This window comes from Pteropus alecto, unplaced genomic scaffold, assembly GCF_000325575.1.
Source record: "Pteropus alecto unplaced genomic scaffold, ASM32557v1 scaffold22, whole genome shotgun sequence".
NCBI classification, from domain to species: domain Eukaryota; kingdom Metazoa; phylum Chordata; class Mammalia; order Chiroptera; family Pteropodidae; genus Pteropus; species Pteropus alecto.
In genome coordinates, this window is record NW_006434839.1 from 10,735,767 (window position 1) to 10,755,326 (window position 19,560).

The window sequence follows — 19,560 nt, forward strand, 5'->3', positions numbered from 1 at the left end:
GACAATCTGACCAATCACTCAAGCCTTGGGTGCTTTATCTCCTACACTCAATATCATCTCCCAATCCTGACCAAAAAAATCCAGTCATTCCCTGAATTATCAAGTCTTCCTCCTAAATACTTTTCAAATATCTTCTCCACTTCCAGATTTCAGGCCTCTAGCCCTCTTGTTTCTTAACTGCTCTCCCAGCCTTCAGCCTCATACAGTCCAATGTATCCACCAAAATAAACTTTCTTAACCCAAGAAAGACTAGCTCCTGTCTGTGTTTCCAACTTTATCCCAACACCCCTCTCTTCACTATATTCTACACACCCAAAGGGTTCCTGGTTGCCTGGACACATCCGGATATAACATACCTCACACCTTCGTACATGCTGTGACCTCTACCTACAACGTTCCTCTCTACCTCGTCCTCTCCCCTCCCCTCCCCCAACACTGTAAACTCATATTTGTCCTTCAAAGCACAGACAGCTCAGATATCAGCTCCTCAAGGAGGCATTTCCCGATCCCCAGGTAAATAACTAATCATTTCATCCTTTGTTCTACTTCTGCGCCTTGTAAATAATTCTATTATTTCACCTAATGCCCAACACTGCAGTTTGTTTACATGTCTGCCTTCCCTCTAGAGCTTCTCGAGACTCAGGACGCAGTCTGATCAGGATGATGTTCCCTGCTCCAAGTCTCAAAAGGAAAAGCCAACAGCCTTCATTTCAGTCTGGAGCAGATGAGAACATCTCCTTTTCATAATTTATTTCCATCAATAGATAACTATGGCTCTACCATGGAGGCTGTGACCCATGCATGCACACACTGCACAGTCTTGTATGGCCACTGCATACAAGAGCGAAGGAAAGCTCCAGTTATGAATCCGCTAAGTCTTTGTGAGGGGAAGGGGAAAGAAATATATGTATTGATGACCCACTTGATGGCAGGCTTGTTCTGAACCCTTTTCTCATCTCGTTAAACTCTCACAGCCTCCCGGAGAGGTATGATACTCTCTCCAGTAAACCCATGTGTAAACTGAGGCTTGAAGAGGGTAAATAATCTCCCTGCCTGTGCGGCGTAGAACCATGACTCAAACTGAGGTCTGCTTTCTCCTATTACTTTTCAATGTCCTGTATCTTTGCCAAGTTTCTAAAGAAACCAGAAGATACATAATGTAACCGCATACAGTATGGCAGGAGAAAAATGTAAAAGCTTATATTTTTATCATGTATTTGCTTCGGTAATCTATCTTTCAGAATGTAAGTTAACTCAGGAAATGCCTCGTGAATTGCTAAGCTCAGAATAATGCCAAGTAGACAGAAGAACTGGCTGATGCAGAGTCTAGTGATCAGACTGGCTGTGGTTAAGCGCAGAACAACCGGAGGGCTTCTCTAGGAAAACTCAGCCAAGACAGGTCTACGGCTCCCAGCCAGTTCCATTCAGGTAGCTTTGAGTTTAGCAGCCAGAACTGTGGCGTTTTCTTTCCCCTATAGATCTGTGGCCAAGTTTTCCAGAAAGAAGAATAATACTGTTTCTCTTTCACACCTCTGGGATAAAGCTCTACACTGTCAAAAGGACGCCTTTGTTTTGCAGGTTTAGAGCAAAGGATGAAATAAATACACACCTCAGACTCTGTAACAACTAGAATTCACTGCTAAGGTACTTCTCCGCTACGGAAATCTTAAGAAAAGGGCAAAATGGCTGCATGAAGGGACCCTCTCACACACTGCTATGCCACCCCTTCGTTTACTGCATTTCTCATGCGCAGAAACACGCGCAGCCCTCCACGCGGTATGGGTTTGCTGCGGCCCTTCTCTCCTACAGCTGCGCCTGAGCTTCGTGTCGGGCTTCAAGCAGCCCCTTCAGAAAGGCCGCAGAGCTGTGTAGTGACCATTAACTTTCTTAACAGTGTGTGAGTGTGCCTCAACCAGAAGTGACGGCCCGCAGTGGCAGTGAGCTTCACAGTCACGTGTTCAGTGAGTGGTTTTATCTCACATGATAACAGGTTTAGTTGGGGCCCGAGGGAGACCCTTCTCCAGAGAAGAAACTATCAGTGCCTTCCTTCTAGGGGGCGGTGGAGGCAATCTTGCAGGGACAACAAACATGGCTCCCATTTCTCTTCACCCATGGCAAATTCTATTCAAGAATCCAAGAGAAGCAGCACTGAGGCAACAGGACAGCCGCAGAAAAGGCAGTGTGCACTGGGAGAGCACGCAGCATATGTGCTTTGTGAGTGAGTGAATATCTGTGTGTACGGGGGTTGGGTGCAGGGTGCTGAAGTAAAATGACACTTTCTCCCAAAGACCACCGTTTCTGTGAAGTCCTGAATAAATAACTACTATTTGCCAGTAGGGAAGAAATAAAGCAATTTGTTCCTTGAATGCATAAAAACTGCTCAAAGAGCACAATTCATTCATAGTCTTGCTGGCTTGTGAAATCTTAAGCTACTAGAAAGGATAAGATAAGAAATATGTACATTAAGCCAACAAAGAAAGGAAAGCTTGCCCTAGCATGCCAACGTTAGTGCAACAGAGAAATACTATAGATGCAGGAGCCTGCGAAGGTAATGTCATGTCTGGGGTTTCATATAGGATTTGGATCCTAATGACATTTGAAAAGAACGAAAGAGAGACAAACAGCACTGCGTGGGGAGCTACGAGGGCAGAGTGTCTCGGCTCCTCTGAGGCCTGCCCACGACGAACGCAGCAGGGGTCACCTATCCTAAACAGGAAACGCCAACGGTGAGAATTCCCTTTACTCAGGCCATGTGAGGATATGTGCTGTCTTTTCAGCAACTCTACTCCTACGTCCTGTGAGTGGTGGAAATAAGAAGCAGGAAGAGGGCCCAGTGTTGGGTCTGCAGTGACAAAGACCAAATCTAGAAATTTTATGTTCAGATCTCAATTAGAGATGAAATCACCTAGATGCCCTCCAGCGAGGACCTCCGCGCTCCGGGAAAAAATTTCAGAGTAACATAGGACACATAAGACTTACCTGCGAGCAAGAAGGTGATAAGGCAAGTTTCCTTTGGCAAATATAGCTTGAGACGAGAACCACTGAAGACATATTCCACCACAGCTTCAGAACGGCCTGCCCGCTGGAGAAAGGGCAGGAACTGCTTTGCTTTTTGGGTATCCTGGTGGAGAAAAGAAGAATCTTTAGAAAGGTGATAAGATTTAGGTAAATGTTTCTTTCTCTGTGGCTTAGGACAGTCTAGCACACCACAGGAAGCTAGGCAAATAACCCTATAAAATTTCATTTCTAAAACCATGGCAGACACCAGATATCCATGTGACTTCCACAGAAAAAACGTAATTAATCAAAAGTTTCCAGAACATTCTCGGTGACTCTCCGCTTCTCTCTGTTCAGTTACTAAGCAACCAGTGGATATATGTTAGGAAGGTGCTTTGAAATGAGAATTTCACTTCTCTGGGATAGGAAATAAAAGCTCCCCTTCCGTCTACAGGAAATTGAGAGAAGACCAACACTAACCTTCAATGGAGGTTTATTTAACCTGTGATTTTCAATGGGGAAAAAAAAAAAAAAAGTGACTACCAGGCTGCATGATATAGCCCCTACAGCCCTTTCCCAGGAAACCCAAAGTCGTTCAGCTTCCATCTTCAATAGGTATGTAGATTCAGAGCTCACAGTTTCTTAAGGAGAAGAACACAACCTTCAGGCACTAGCACAGCAAGCCCTGCTCTGTGAGCTTTTCAGGGATGAGCCAGGATGGCACAGTGCTCCTGTTCCCAGTTTGGGAGATCTGTTACAGCAGGACATGCTCCACAGGGACCAATCCCACATCGCGTCAGCATGAAAAATTATGGAAACAATAAAAACATACAAAACTGCATAGCATTTTTAAAACTTCTTTTCACTCATCCACAAAAGGGCATGCATTCTACCTCAAGGGTATCAAATCATGGACATTTCAAACCTCAGAGCTCTAAGCTACAGAGCAGCTAAGACAGCCTTCAAATCCTTTCAGTCCATCAAGCTACTTAAACAGATAATAGAGTAAGCAAGCATCAAAACATCACATTGCATGTGCTGGGGGAACAGTCACTGGATGTCAGAATTTCCAAGGCTTTCAGCCCAGCCAGCAGAACTGTCAACTTCCTCCGAGGACAGCAAACTCTGTACACCTTCCTGACGCCTGCAACACAAGCACTCCACCAAGCTCCTCCTTGCTAACTCTGCTCCTAGCAACAGAGCTATTGTATCTAAATTAATGCACATTAGATAATGAAAATTTAACAAGCCATCAAGAATTTGAGAGTTCTCATAGCAGCCAAAGGGGCTCCGCTCATTCAGAAGCAGTGAGGTAGGTTGGGATGAAAACAATATTTATAGTAATGAGAGTAATCCTTCTCTTCAAACAGTTTCTTGGAGAAAAGGAGAGACAGTCATCTGTTCTCTGTGTCTCTAATGGAACACTGGTAAAAGGTAATGGCACAATGAGCTTTCGTGGGTTGGAAACTCCCCCCAATGAACACTTAAGCTATTCCACTGTCTATATACAGTAAAGAAAAGGCCTTTCTGGAAGTTGGCGGAAGTCCAGAACAGTCGAGCAAGACAAATGTTCTGTGGGAAAGAAAGTACTACCTGATTAAAATCCTTTTTCCGTACAAGTCTAAATCTGGGACATTATTCATGAGCTGAGCCAGTAAGTCAACAACAATTATCAAAATGATTATTGCAAATCATGAGGCAACTTAATGTCTCCGAAGAGAAGGCCTTTCCACTTAAGACTGCAGTAATTTATATTTTTCACAGACTTTTGCTCATCATTATCTTCGGCATATATTTATCTGGAAAAAAGATGCTTACAGGAATAACAAGAGCACACACAAACACAGGTATGCCTTTAATGTTAATAATAAAAAGGATGTTGAAGCAGACTCTTCCTAATTTGTTAAATGATTACCTACTTTATCAAGAGAGAGATAGTTGACCCTTGACTAACTTTGGTTTGAATTGCATGGGTCCACTTATATGTGGATTATTTTTCAATAAACACATGCATTATTATGATTTTCTTAACATTTTCTTTTCTCTTGCTTACTTTCTTGTAAGAATACAGTATATAATACACATAATATACAAAATATGTGTTAATCAACTGTTTATGTTATCGGTAAGTGTTCTGGTCAACAGTAGGCTATTGGGGAGTCAAAAGTTATATACGGATTTTCGACTACGCAGGGTGTTGGCACGCCTCACCCTGCACAGTTCAAGAGTCAACTGCATTTACTCAGGCTGAGATCAAGGAGAAGCGAAGGTACCTTACTCTTAGCCATGTAATTAAAAAAAAAAAATAAAAAAAAAATAAATCAACAGATGTTCCAGATTTCTCCTAAGTCTCAACGCACAACTTAACAGTCCTATTCCAGAAACAACATGGGAAGTCAACAAAGAGAATGTGACATGCCATTGATTATGATAAAGATTATAAGTGAAAGCCAACTATGAAAATTGAAGGCACAAAAGCAAATTTTAAAGGCCTACCAGAATTGGCCATTTTTATTTCCAGAGGCAAAACTGCAAGAAAGCACATGGGTGCCCCCCTCCAAAGGCCTGAAGATGATGACATGCCCATGGACCATGAGTTAAGGGAAAAGATGGAAATTCACTCAAGTTGACAGGTTTTTAGAAATAAAAAATTCTTATAAAATGTCAATCGAATGGAATGTATTCACCAAAAGATGTCAGCTCTTTCAAACCTCAGTCAGTGGTCTGTTGTCCCTTGTCATCTCAAATGCTTCCTTCGCTTGGCATGATCCTTTGCAATACAAAACCCCTTGAAACCTTTAATTTTTGTTTCAGTGGCTCAAATGAAAAGACTGGTAAGGCCGACTGACAGGTTCCCTCAGGTGATGTAGCCTTAAATCAGCCCCTGCTAATTTAGCTACAGAAATTATTCATGTTAGTTTTGACTGTATTACTATAAAATTGACTAAATGTGGTTAAACAATTTGACTTTCAAAGAGCTGGGGCAAGCATAGTGATGTGCTTCATTCTCTTACCCTCACTTCTAAGGTTACAGAAGAAGTAACTAAGAGAAAACTTGATTATGAGAACTAGTATAACAGAGGCCAGTTTAGGCCCTACGAAGGAGCTGAAGATGCCAGGTAGATCTTAAGGATGATGGGAAAGTGATAAAGTTCAAAAAATGTCATTAACATGACATTTTAACAATCTACCAATAATCCTGAAGGAGGACCTACTGAGATTTAGTGAAATTAACAATTTCTTTACAACTTTAGAACTCCAAAATATATTTTAAAAAATAAAATTAAAGGTCTCATATTTAAAGAGATAACACTGAGACGTGATAGAATGCTCATTTTAAGGCGAGACTATTAAATATCAAACATTTCTACTTGCAAGTCTAGCTGCAGACTCTCGCTTATTTACAGGAGATCTGAGCATCTATCTGCCATTGTTATCTGGTACTACATTGGCTCAAGGCTCTGAGAATCCGAGTAGATAAAGTGGTTATAGTTTTCTGTTGTCTGTACCAATATTCCCCTCCACTGGTGTAAATAATCAAGAAGCAACTGTACTTCTGCGCAGATAAGTCTTTTTTGTTACACTGATAGTTTTCACATTACCTGTGCTCCAAAACAAAACATAACTATTTTCCTGTACTCTTAGAATAGCTAATTTAAGGATACATTAGCTACATTTAACCTGCTATTGTGGATGGCATCTCTTTAAGGAATGTTTCTGCTTCCTCGATGCACCTTGAAATTGAGAAAGTAATGATGCGACAAATGTGCCTGGGGTGACTTCATTTCAAAGGATGTTAATATCTATACCTCACACTTATAAGAGTAGGGTTTTGAATGGCCCTGAAGACAGGCAGGATGGTCCTTAAAAAGAGGAAAAGGTTATAAGGGCACATTCATCAAACACTCCTACTTGACCCTCACTTCTGACCCTCACTTGTCAGGCCACAACTCTTCCAAATGTGGATACATGTATCAACACCTGTAAGAAATGCCCCTTCCTAGTTAGACTGCAACTTATCTCTACAAAGTGTCTTCCTTTGCAAGAAAATGAAACACCAATTTTGGGAGAGTGGGAAAGTTGGGGGTGAGGGGAGGGAGATCAGGAGAAGCAGAGTCCTTGTGTGGCTGGCACAGGACAGAGGTCCACAGAACACATAGAGCCAAGTCATCTGCATCGTAGAAGAGCATAACTCACATAAATCAAAGTTTTGTGAATTCTGGAACAGGGTTTTAGGCTGTCAGTTTGTACTAGATGTTAGCAAAGTGAATGGATTCTATGATTTTTCCACTGAAAATACGCATTATTGTAGGCATTAACACAGTTAGGACCGGTGAGAGGGGGAATATCACAACATACAAAACAGCATAGGGAAATGGGAATAAGAGTAAACCTATTAGTTAACAATTAACCACTCAGGATTATCATGTGCAAGTCTCAAATGGGAACTGTTAATAATGAAACTCACTAATTAGTTCTCATCGTCACAATCACTCTTTGATTAACATCACAGGAAAAAGAACTAAAAACAAATACATGTGGGGCTTAGCATGATAGCACAGGAACAGTCCACCAGCACTTGAGAAACTGAATTGGAACGAGGAACATCAAACATGATGGAGCTTCCATGCCCTGCCCACTCCAGCAAACCAGGTAGGTGTCACTCCTGTGAGAGCTGACTCCCCTGTACCTACAGGGCTGACCTGAGGCTAAAGGATTCTAGAGCACAATGCTGTTTGGGTCCTACAAATCCTAATATTGCAGCAGCAAAATGTGGATGTGTACAAGAGCACAGACACAGAAAACAAAGAGCGTGGAGATCAGAACTAACAGCTAAGAACACTGAAGCAAACGCACTCTCATTTCAGGGTGCACTGTGAGAACTTACTGCCATAGTTATCTGTTTTTGTCGGGCTCTCCAGACAGGAAGAATTACTTCTACAACTACAAATCACAAGTACATCCCCCACTGGAAAGGCAAGAGTCATCAACACTCCATGCTCTTCCTCCTTTCCACAGCTCAGGCACTATATGGCCCAAGTGATATTTTAACTCAAAGAATGAGATTATGGTTTTCTGCTAGGAACCACTCATACGGGCAAGATAATCTCTGAATATAAATGGGGCCTTGGGGGGAGACACTTGGGAATCCTGTCTAGCTCCAACAATACCACAAAGCACTAAAAAATTTGAGACAAATCTTGCCTAGCTGGTCATCAATGTTTCATGGTGAGGTGTATGTGAGGGGTACTAAGAGAGGGCGTAAACTTCAGTGAGATACAAGTTTAACAGGAATGAGTGAAAACAGGAGAAAAACACGCTGAAAAACAAAATTAGGAGGAAACGGAAAAAAAAAATGCTGAAGCTAGGCCATCAATAATTTTTCATTAAGTGCTGTCTGTAGTTTACAGTTTCTTACACTGTTTACTTAGGTGGCACAGCAGCTCGCTCAGGCCTCCAACATGTCAGAGTGTAGGAGAAACCGTGTTTCAGGCTCTGGGCTCCACTCCTGAGAGCATGAATCAAGAGGACAGCTGTAGGAACACTGAGCTGGAAGCAAGCCCTGAGCTTGGGAGGCTGGCTGGCATGTTAACCTGTGGCGCCCTCAACACTGAATACAACCTTCCATTTTCTTTCCTAATTCTAATCCTTTATTAAGGTAGGATAGTTTGGTTAAGCGGTTTTCAAAGCTTACAAGGAGAAAATGAAGGGCAGAAGGAGCCGGCATGGTCTGTTCCCCAAATGGGAAGAAGGAAGCTGCAGAGCACGGCAGTGCGAGTGTAGCTTCATGTCCCAAATGTGGAGGAAAAAAATTTCTCTGCGCTTGAACTTGAAAAAAACCTAAATCTGCCAACACTTTAAGAATACCATTGCCCTCAGGAGCCCTGCAAAGGATAGGCATCTATAAATATTTTCATTTGGTTGGTCTTGCTCACTATCTATTTCCTTTTCACAAGGTATAAAACTGAGAAAAGAAACCAGGACTTGGTAAATCCTAAGAGAAGGGATAATCTTGTATTTAGAATGAAAATATGCAAAGCAGCATTCTGACTTACAATCACGGCAGTCCAATTAAAAGAAAGTCAAATCATGTTACAGTAATAGGTTAGAGACCCCTAGAATATGGCCTGGCATTCATCCGTACTCACCCCAAACTGGAAGTAACCTAAATCTTCTTCAACGAGGGAATGGATAAACTGTAGCACGCCCACATAATGGAATACTACTCTGCAATTAAAAGCGTATAAGCAGCAACATGGATGAATCTCAAATGCACGATTCCATTTATATGACACTCTTGCAAAAGTTAAACTGTAAGGACAGAAACAGACCAGTGGTTGCCAGAGGCTAAGGGAAGGGCGGGGGTGGACTCTAAAGGGGACGGAGGAGTTTGGGGAAGATGATCCAACAGTTCCATTTTCTTGGGTATGGGTTGGTTCCAAGTGTCCATGGCTCTCAAAATGTCCACACTTACTGAAACTCATAGAATTATATATTAAATATGATATATTTTACTGTATAAATTATGCCTAAGTTTTAAAGATAAAAAAATTGACCTGGATAAGTAGACTATGTAATATTTTAATTTTTAACTTAAGTATTTCCTAGTCAACTAATTTATAAGTAGCTCGGAGACAGTAACAATTTCAAAATTAAGCACTCCAGTAATCACATTTTAGATAAACTACTTTAATTAACTAGTCAATGCATTAAAGTGTTTAAAAAAATTCAAGCAGAAAATAGTTTAGATGAGAAATCATGGGATTAGAAGAACAAAGAAAAAAAATTTTTTTTATATCAGTTTCCCAAAAGCAGCGTAAGAAAGTATCAATTCTAAAGGCAATGGCTAAAGAAAAGCTTGATACTGTCCTTGCCTGGCTACATGGAGGCAATGTTCTGTCCCAAGAAAGAAAACAGTACTTCTGAGGACATTTGCCTGCTGACATTTTTATTCTACCTTGAAATAAAATCATGTGATATGGCTTACCACGAATAAAATATATTCAACTCTTAATCAAATGAAAATTCTACACAGGCTCTGAGATTATTTTTTTATTGAATGACTTTCAGTTTTCCAAATTTAACCAGCTGAAATTATGCTGTAAGAACGATTCAATTTAACCTTTAAAATCACTGCATTTTAGTGGGAAAATCTGCATTTCATCATCAACAGGAAATACAGTGCCCTTGGCTTATTCTACAAGACTTTTTTCTGTGCTGTAAGTTTAGCATAGAAAACACAGTGATGGTATATGTGTCTCATATAAAAAGGGTTGAAATATATACCTACAGGATAAGTATATATCTAGTTATAAGAAAGCATCAGCCACACAAGCTCACTCTCTTTCTATAGCAATCCTCTTTCTCTGATTTGTTTGAGGGATGTCGTTCCTCAGGTCTGCCTAGCCACGCAATGATCTGAAAGTTATGGCTCATAATTCATTGGATCCAGAAAAATGTCCACAAATAAAGCCCGCTTTCTTCCCATTTCCTCCTTCACCCCCAAACTGTCCATTTTTCCACTTCTTCATACTCTAACTTCTCAACAGACTGTTAACAATTTTTCATTAAATTGATATTCGGTGTTTATAAAATTACGACTTTGTAAATTGTAGCCCTTCCTGGAGCACCCCCCACTCCTGCCGACTTCTGCACGGTGGTGTGTGAGGCCTGCTGCACGACGGATGACCCAGCCTCCTTTCACTAAAACCCTGGATATTCCCTGCACATCCTATCCTGGATAGTGTTTCCCAGGTCTTTGCTTTCCACTTTCTTGGTTTACTCCCTTTTCCTTTTTCAAAAAACATCCTATTCCTATTTCATGGAGAAAATGTTTCATCTCTTTGAGGTCAGATAAGTAAAGATAGAATGGATACAGAGTGGCTTTTGTAGTTTTATTCTGGAGAAAGACTATCCTTTGAGTACTTTGAATCCAACAGATAAATTCCTTTCATTATCCATCAGCATAATAATACACTAGTTTTTTGATACCAATGGCTACTTTAGTTATTATGTGAAGAAAATTTATTTTATTATAAAACTAAATTGTAACTACTCAAAGATACAGCCATGAGAAATACTGGCTCAGTATTACCAATTTGTTAAGAGAAAAAAGTATACAGAAGAGCTTAATATACTGGAGGGCATACCTTACAATTATTTTCACATTAAATATTTCTCTAAAAATATGTAATTTATCCAAATTTTAGACATCCAATTATAGCAAATAAATCATTAAATTGATAAGAAAATAGTTAAAGATGGCACTTCTATTCTAAATTGGTAAAGATAAACACAACCAATGATGACAGAAAGAGACCATTTAACAACTGTGCTGTTACTTTTCTAAGAATCAAATGATGACTCTTTATAGGAACACAGTTAGGTACTGCCTAATGATGTTTTGGTCAACAATGGCCCATAAGATTATAGCAGAGCTGAAAAATTCCTATCGCCTAGTGACAATATAGCTGTCTTACTCACGTGTCTGTGGTGATGCCGGTGTAAACAAACCTACTACGCAGTCAGTCATGTGTAAGTATCTCACATACAATTATGTATCGTACATAATACTTGATAATCATCATACATGACTACTGGTTTACATATTTACTATACTATACATGTTATCATTATTTTAGAATGTACTCTTTCTATTTACAAAAAAAGTTCCTGTAAAACAGCACGCTGTGTTATGCCTCATACATCTTGTGTTACTGTCTCTTGGTTGCATCATCATCTCTTGCGCTTGGTTTAATGTTTTTTATCAAGTTAGTGTAGACTAAGTGTGCAGTGTTTATAAAGTCTGAAGTTAGTGCAGTCATGTCCTAGGCCTTCACAGTCACTCACCACTCACTCACTGACTCATCCAGAGCAACTTCCAGTCCTGCAAGCTCCATTCGTGGTAAGCGCCCTATGCAGGTGACCATTTTTTATCTTTTAAACTGAATTTTTACGAGGTTTATATATTCAAATAGTTACCATCATGTTACAGTTGCCTACAATAGTCAGTACAGTAACATGCTGGATAGGCTTGTGGCCTGAGAGCAATGGCTATACCATATGGCCTAGGTGCAGTAGGCTGTACCATCTAAGTTTGTGTGTGCACTCTATGATATCTGCACAACTATGAAGCTGCCTAATGACACAATTCTCAGAACGTTATCTCCATTAAGCAGTGCATGACTATACCACAATAGACATTTTAAATATTTCTGGAAAAAAAGACATAAGACTGACTGGTCTAAAAACATAGCTTAAAATGGTAGGTGACAGTAAGAACATGGAACGAAACACATCAAGAAGAATCTACTGCTCTAAATATCAATTATAAGGCTATGATTTAAAAAAGAACTAAAGGTCTGAAATACTATTTATTTCTTTAAAAGTTTTAGGTTAGTTTTTATCACTTTCAAAGTCTCTATAGACAAGAGGTAAGAATTTATTACAGAAGCAGAAAATGATTTGGGAGATAATTAAAATAATATATGCAGAGTAAAGAATTTTAAGATGATCTGATGAAGCATAAGTTTCATTTCAAGGCAAAACCAAGAAAGAAGGGGCAAGGAAATTGATGTCATGCTAACCTCTGTTCCACCTGAGACATGAACACAACTTCAGAAAAGGATGAAAGAAAAAAAAAATCAGCAAGCAACTTATGACATAAAATTTAAAAATCAAAAGAATTATAAAAGGTTAGATGACTAAAATAATTTCCAAATCCCCTAAAAGAACTGTGAACATTCATTTTTCCCTGCAGTCATACCAATTTAGGTCCAATAAATCTTAAATAAAAGTTTTATTATGTCTAATTGGTCTTTTTAAAGCCCTACATTTTTAAAGAGTTAATAAAAATAGATAATTACAAAATTTGGAAGAGAAAGTTCCAGCTTTTAAGATATGAAAAAAAATGATAACTATTATGGTAGAAAGTTATTATTAAGAAAAAATGTGGTCAGTGTTTTGAAGAACAACAAATATATCAAACTAAAAACCTAACATTTTACTCAATAAAGATTTAGAGAATGATGATGCTAAAAAATTACATTATCCTTTGGCATATATTACTTATGGAATTATTCTAAAGAAAATAATTAGAGACTGTGAATTAGCGAAAGGAATCAGTGTGGTTTATGAAAGGAAAAAAAACAATCCAAATCACTTCACTATCCAACAGTGGGAAGCTGATTAATCAAATTATAGTACATTAATAAGACAGAATACTAGGCAGACACTAAAAGTGTGGTTCAAGGAGACAAAAGCAATTTAAGCACCTACTATGGCACCAGACACTGTTAGGCACTAATTGTATACAGAGAAAGTTCTTGTCCTGGGAAAAAAAAAAAAAAAAAAAGCCTGTATCACCACTTAAAAAAAGAGGTGCCGGGCGGGGTGAGTGGGTGATGAAAACAAAACAAAACAGAACCCCACATTCTGGTACGTAGAAATATTTTTATTGAAAAATTTCTGGTGGTAGTAGTAGAGATGGTTTTATTTTCTTCTTTTGGCTTATTTATATTTGATGCATTTAAAAACAGAACTTGTGGGAAAAGAAAGTGTAAGTTTTGGTTTTTAAAAGAAAAAAATAGACTAACATTCAGTGCTGATTCTGCTTTGCCCAGATAAACTTACAAATTATTCAGGTCGGACAACAATCTCCAATTTTTTAAAGCCAAATTCAACATTCTTTAGAGTAAATTAGTCCTTTACAATTGTTCTGTGTATTTTGAGACAGATAAACATTTTGGACACTGATAGTCTGCAAACTGATTTGGAAAACATGTCGACCTGAAACTGTAGGTGAAATCTGCTCTACTACTCCTTCAAAAACAGCATCTGATGAAATCAAACTAAGCAGCCCTTTTCCTAAGGAATAAAACTTTAACTTAATTATGTCAGAGCCAAAAAGAGTATCGACAATCAGCAGAAAAGAAAAATCACATACATTAGCACGATATAAGAATAAGAAAAATGAATTCTGAGTAAAGCAAGCAGCATGATATAAACAGTCCCATATTTGGTCTCAGAAATTGACTGACTAAAAAGTACCCAGAATTCCATGCATATGTAAAAAATGTGATAATAAACTTAAAACATAATGAAACTAAACTTAGAGAAAAGCGTAGTTAGGAATGTAGTGTTTTGGGTGTAGACATCCTAATATAACTCTGGTATGATGTGATCACATGTGGATATTTGGGGTTCTAGAAGTGACACTCTAAGGATCTAGCTTATCAATGAAAAACCATGTGCCCCAGAATGCATAAGTGATGGCAGAGAATTTAGACAGATTTCTGGTCAAGATAACATAAGAAATTTGTTTTTCCAACAAGGCACTCATACTAGAACCCCAAAACAATATCCACATGTGATTACATCATACCAGAGCTATAAAATCACAGTGGGCGGGGACAGGGATAAATCTATACGTTTCCTCCGTCAGTGCATATGTAGTTATGGATGCGCTGAAGATTTTTCACTCATTGACAACTACAGAGACATTTATCCAGTTACTATTGTTAGAAAATGGCTAAAACTGAAGGTATAGAGATGTAAACCCGTTATCCAACCCGTCATTCCACAAAAACTGCTCTAAAGTCACCAGTAATCCATGTTGCTAAACCTACTAGACAGTTCTCAATCTTCGCCTTTCTGAAGCAGAAGAGTCAACGCTTATGTTGTGACGCTCTCTCTCTTCTTAGTTTCTATGATTTTCCGGATATCCTAGGAAGTGCCTTTTTAAGTTTCTTTGGCCAGTTACTCCCTATGTATGATCTTTAGATTTGAGATAAAGTGTTTGGCCTAAGGATTCTTAATATTCCGAGTAATTTTGTACACTCGGATCTATATGTTCAATAGTCTTAAATTCATGCCACAAAGTCCGAGCCACTTTTCTGGGCTATGGACCATGTGAATGGCCCATGGGTACCTCAATTTTAACATGTCAAGGCATTCTTAATTTTCCTCCCAAATCTATACCACCAAAACTGTTTATCATATGAAAAAAGCAGCACCACCATCAACCATTATTTTTACTCAGACACACAGGATGCTCACACGACACCTGGGTTTCATTCCCCTTCCTTGACCCGATGCAAGCAATAACCAAATTCTACCAGTTCTACCATCAAACTACCAAACTAGACCTCAAATTTATCTTTCTACATCCACTGTCACAACCCTAGCTCTGGACACCATTTTCTCACCCAGTGAACTGCCATATCCTCCCCTAACCAGTGTCTTAAAGCCAGTCTTGCCTCAAGTCTATCTCCACATAGCAGCCACATAGCAGCCAGTGGGGAAGAGGGCAGGAATATGTATATTATATACAGTATATGTAAAACGCCAACCAATTATAATTACTCCACTCCCAATGATTTCTCATTGTTCTTCAGAAAAGCTTCAAAATCCTTATCGAAGACTACGAAGTGTAAATGTTTCATTCATTGACTTATTTCCAGTCACTAGCCTCATTTATCTCTCATTTGATATTTAAAATATGCTATCTGGTATACATCTCTGCAGAGGAAGAAGTATGATTTGAGACTTGAATGAAGAGTTTGGAATACTACTGAAGATGAAGATGGCAGTTATCATTTATAGAGGACGTTCTATGTGCTAGACAGAATGCTCAGCAATGTGGTAATAATCGCCACTGCCATGCGAACCACTGTTCTCTGTTGAGCTCTTATTATATCAATTGTTATAAATACTTTGCATATATTACTCATTCAATCACCACAAACCTAGTGAGGTAAGGGCCATTATTATTCATTTTACAGATGGGAAAGACGGTGGCACAGAGAGGTTAAATAACTTCCTCAAGGAGACAACGTAATAAGCAATAAAGCAAGGACTTGGGTGATCTGATATTGCAGCCCATGCTACACTCCATATTGCTACTGTATTCTAGAAAACACGCACCCCTCCTGCTGCAGGTGTCTGCACCCCTCCTGCTTCACGTGTCTATTAGCCTGTCTACTTCTAGTTACTACCAGCACAGTTAGCCCTGTCGCTAGGAGCAAGGGTCACATTTTTTCCTAAACAGTATCACACAAATTTAGGTCATTACTTAGCAAATCAAATCTAAACTAGGATCCGAAGTGATACAAAAAAGATGCCCCTTTATTAGCTTAGAGACCAATGAGAAAAACCATTGCACACATGTCAACCTGAGAACAGTAACCAATCAATACATCAAGAAGTGCAAAATCATGGTACTGATTATGTAAATACTGAAGAAAGGCATGATCAGAAGGCAGTGAGGATACAAAGGGGAAACTGCTGGAAGGACAGAAATGTCCTGGAGGACGAAGACGGGATGGCCAGGAAGAAGTGTCGGTGATCCAAGAAGAAACGCTACTTGAAAAGAGCTAATTAATAATGTAGTCATCAGAACTGAGAACTTGAAACAGAGGAATAAACTGGATATGATGTAGAAGAAAATAGTCTCTAAAGTAGATAAAATGTCCGGGAATGTTGCAGTAACAGACTATCGAAAGAACGTAAGTCTTCCTCTAGATTCAAACCTTGGCAATTGCTTGTATTCTCAGACATCTCCCAGATCTGATATTGTGTTAGAAATTTTTTCATTCTTTCGGAGAACAGCATTTCCTGAGGAACTGAGGCACAAAATTACTAGACAAATCCCATGGCGACCCAGGCCTCCTATTCCAGGACATTTAGCTGGACATCAACACTGCAAGGAGTGTCCAAAATTCTGCACAACATATTCTGTAGGGAATATGTTGGAAGCAGGCTAAATAAAGCCTTAAAATATGAGTAAGCAGAATGTCTACGTTAGTAAAATGACTTACTTTGAGATGTTTATATAAGCAATAGCCACAGGATAAAATGAGTTCAATCTAGGACTAAGTAGTGTTATGATGGTGAAGTGGAGAGCAAAGCCAGGGCTGGGCAGAAATATTTCAAATTTTATCACATCACTCGGCAGCCATGGGACAGATGAGATAACCTAATCATATACCTGAACCTGAGAATCAGGAATTTTATCAACTGCCTTCAAAATACCCTAACATTCATTTCGCCAAGGCTGTAATGGGCTCATTTCACCAATTTAACCCATGAAATAGACTCGCAGAATAATATTCACATGCAAGCAGAGAATGAGAAAGAGAACTTAAGAGCATGAGCCAGCAATAGCAGAATCTATGCTGCTAGAGGCAAACCACTTTGGAATAGACGCTTCTGGACTCCTCCAATTTTTCTTTTTCTTTTTTTTTTTTAAACAAATAATGAAAGTCAAAAACCATTATACCCCAGGACACTAAATGAAAGCTGGGACCCTGTATCTGAGGGGCTGATGTGCATACATTCCTGTGTGTGAAGTCATAGCTAAACAAGGCATCAGAAAGAAACTAGAAAAATTGTGGCAGAAAATTTCCTTGAAAACAGAAAGCACTCTGGTGACATATCGAGCCTACTGATTATTTTGGAAAGATGTTTCATTATAAAAAGCAACAAATGAAGAATCGCTGTCTGTTAGTGCTCCGCCTCCGGGCAAGTCACCAGATCAAACACGTCTTCAGAGTGCTGAATTGCAGAGACGACGCAGAGCTGGGACACACTCACCAAACGTCAAGACACTGTGCCTTGTCGTCAATGTTTAATCCCTCTACCTCAATCTGCTGTGGGGCCTGAATTTTCCAAAATAAAAGCCTATTGGTAAACAAAACGGTAGACCAAGTAAGGAACAGGCAAGGAACCAGGCATTTTGCAGGTAACAGAGACATATTCACTTTAGAACGATTTATTTTTTAAAGGACACTTACAACCAAATGACTCTTCATTTCCAGGTATAGAGCATGCAATAAAATGAAGATTTTCAAAACATATAATTGCATGATCTCTTATTGCCCGTTGTTATAAATGGTTTCGTACTGCTCTCCTTTCTGCAATTCCTTCCCCTCTTAAAGGGTACTTTTCAAACAGGTAAAATCATGACTTTTATACAAATATAAAACAAACACATGTCAAAAATTTTATTTGAACTAGCTAATTAATGAGGGTATTGGAAAGATATTACAACTGACTCAAAGGAGAATCTGAAGAACAGACATATATGTATATGCAACAAGAAATGCTGAAGTGAATTTGCTAAAGATGCAAAACTCTAGAGCAAACTATAGAGTGAAAATGTAACTTCTGAAGTCATCTCTTTTACGGGGCAGAAATCTGTACGGGGTCACATCTGTAGAACAGGAATCATCTGTATCACCATCAGGCCATCACGAGTTAAATTCTTTCTCCACAGAGGTGCAAGACAGCCCAGGTTAAAAACTAAGCAGCACTTCTGATTTTATTTATTTGACTCCTCTCTCTTTGTTCCTCGATGAGTCTTGTTAAGGGTTTATCAATTTTGTTTATCCTTTCAAAGAACCAGCTCTTGGCTTCATTGAAACAATAATTCGTAAAGATCTATATACCTCTATGTTCATGGCAGCAGTATTCACAATGGTCAAGATATGGAAGCAACCCAATGCCCATCAACACATGATTGGATAAAGAAGTTACATATGGTTCATATGTACAATGGAGTATTACTCAGCCATAAAAAAAAAAAAAAAAAAATGAAATCCTACCATTTGCAACGGCTGAGCAAACTAAGCCAAAGATAAATACCATACTATTTCACTTATATGCGGAATCTAAGGAACAAAAAAACAAACTAATAGAAAACAGACTCACAAATACAGAGGACAATCTGGTGATGGCCAGAGGGTTGGGGAGGGGGAGCTGAGAGAAAGCAGTGAAGGGCTAAGAAGTATAAATTAGTAGTTGATAGATAGTCACGGGGATGGGGAGCATGGCATAGGGAATGCAGTTAGCAGTAATGTAATGGCTACGTGTAGAGCCAGAGGGAAGACAGAGTAATCAGGGGGATCGTTTCATAAACTATATAAATGTCTAACCAATGTACTGTATACTTGAAACTAATAATAAAATAAAATACTGGGGAAAAAAAAAAAGCAACTGAGCAGCAGTTTCCCACAGAATCAGATAACCCCAAAAAGTTTACTAGGCAGCACCCAGCATTCCAGTGAATGGGTGGGTACCCAATAATCTCCTTGCCAATTCCAAAGCCTTTAACAATGTCTCTTGATACCCCCAACTAAAGAGGTCAGACTATGTTCTAAATTTATTACCTTATAGCGCAAAAAATTTATAAAAGGAACAGAACTCAGTTGAAAAGAGGATTAAATGTGTAAAAAGAGGTGCTCAAACACAACCACTACTGTGCTAAATGCTGAAATATAATCTTTAAAAAATTCCAGCATTTCTTTTTAATAATCATTCAGAAACCTGATAAAGACAAACTTCTCTTTTATTCCCATGGAAAGCATAAATGCTTTTGGATTTTTCTAGAAGAGGGATGTTCCTGTGGCTCTGGGCATTTGAATAGGAGAGCTTTACAAAACAAGAATATGCCACACAGGATTCCATATGGGCCCCAGAGCAGACTGGGGTAGAAGGACTGGACACTGAAGACAGGGCATAGTGTCTTGACCTTTGCTGAGTGTGTCCCCGCTCTGCAATTCAGTG

General features: G+C 39.1%; 1 protein-coding gene across 1 annotated transcript in view; it reads right to left on the reverse strand.

Moving 5' to 3' along the window:
• The window catches only part of SND1 (staphylococcal nuclease and tudor domain containing 1), a 391,519-nt gene that overhangs the window by 142,335 nt on the left and 229,624 nt on the right, over nt 1-19,560 (reverse strand). The window contains exon 15 of the mRNA XM_006910547.3: nt 2,980-3,121. Within this exon, the coding sequence (XP_006910609.1) occupies nt 2,980-3,121 (142 nt within the window). The remainder of the gene's footprint in view (nt 1-2,979; nt 3,122-19,560) is intronic.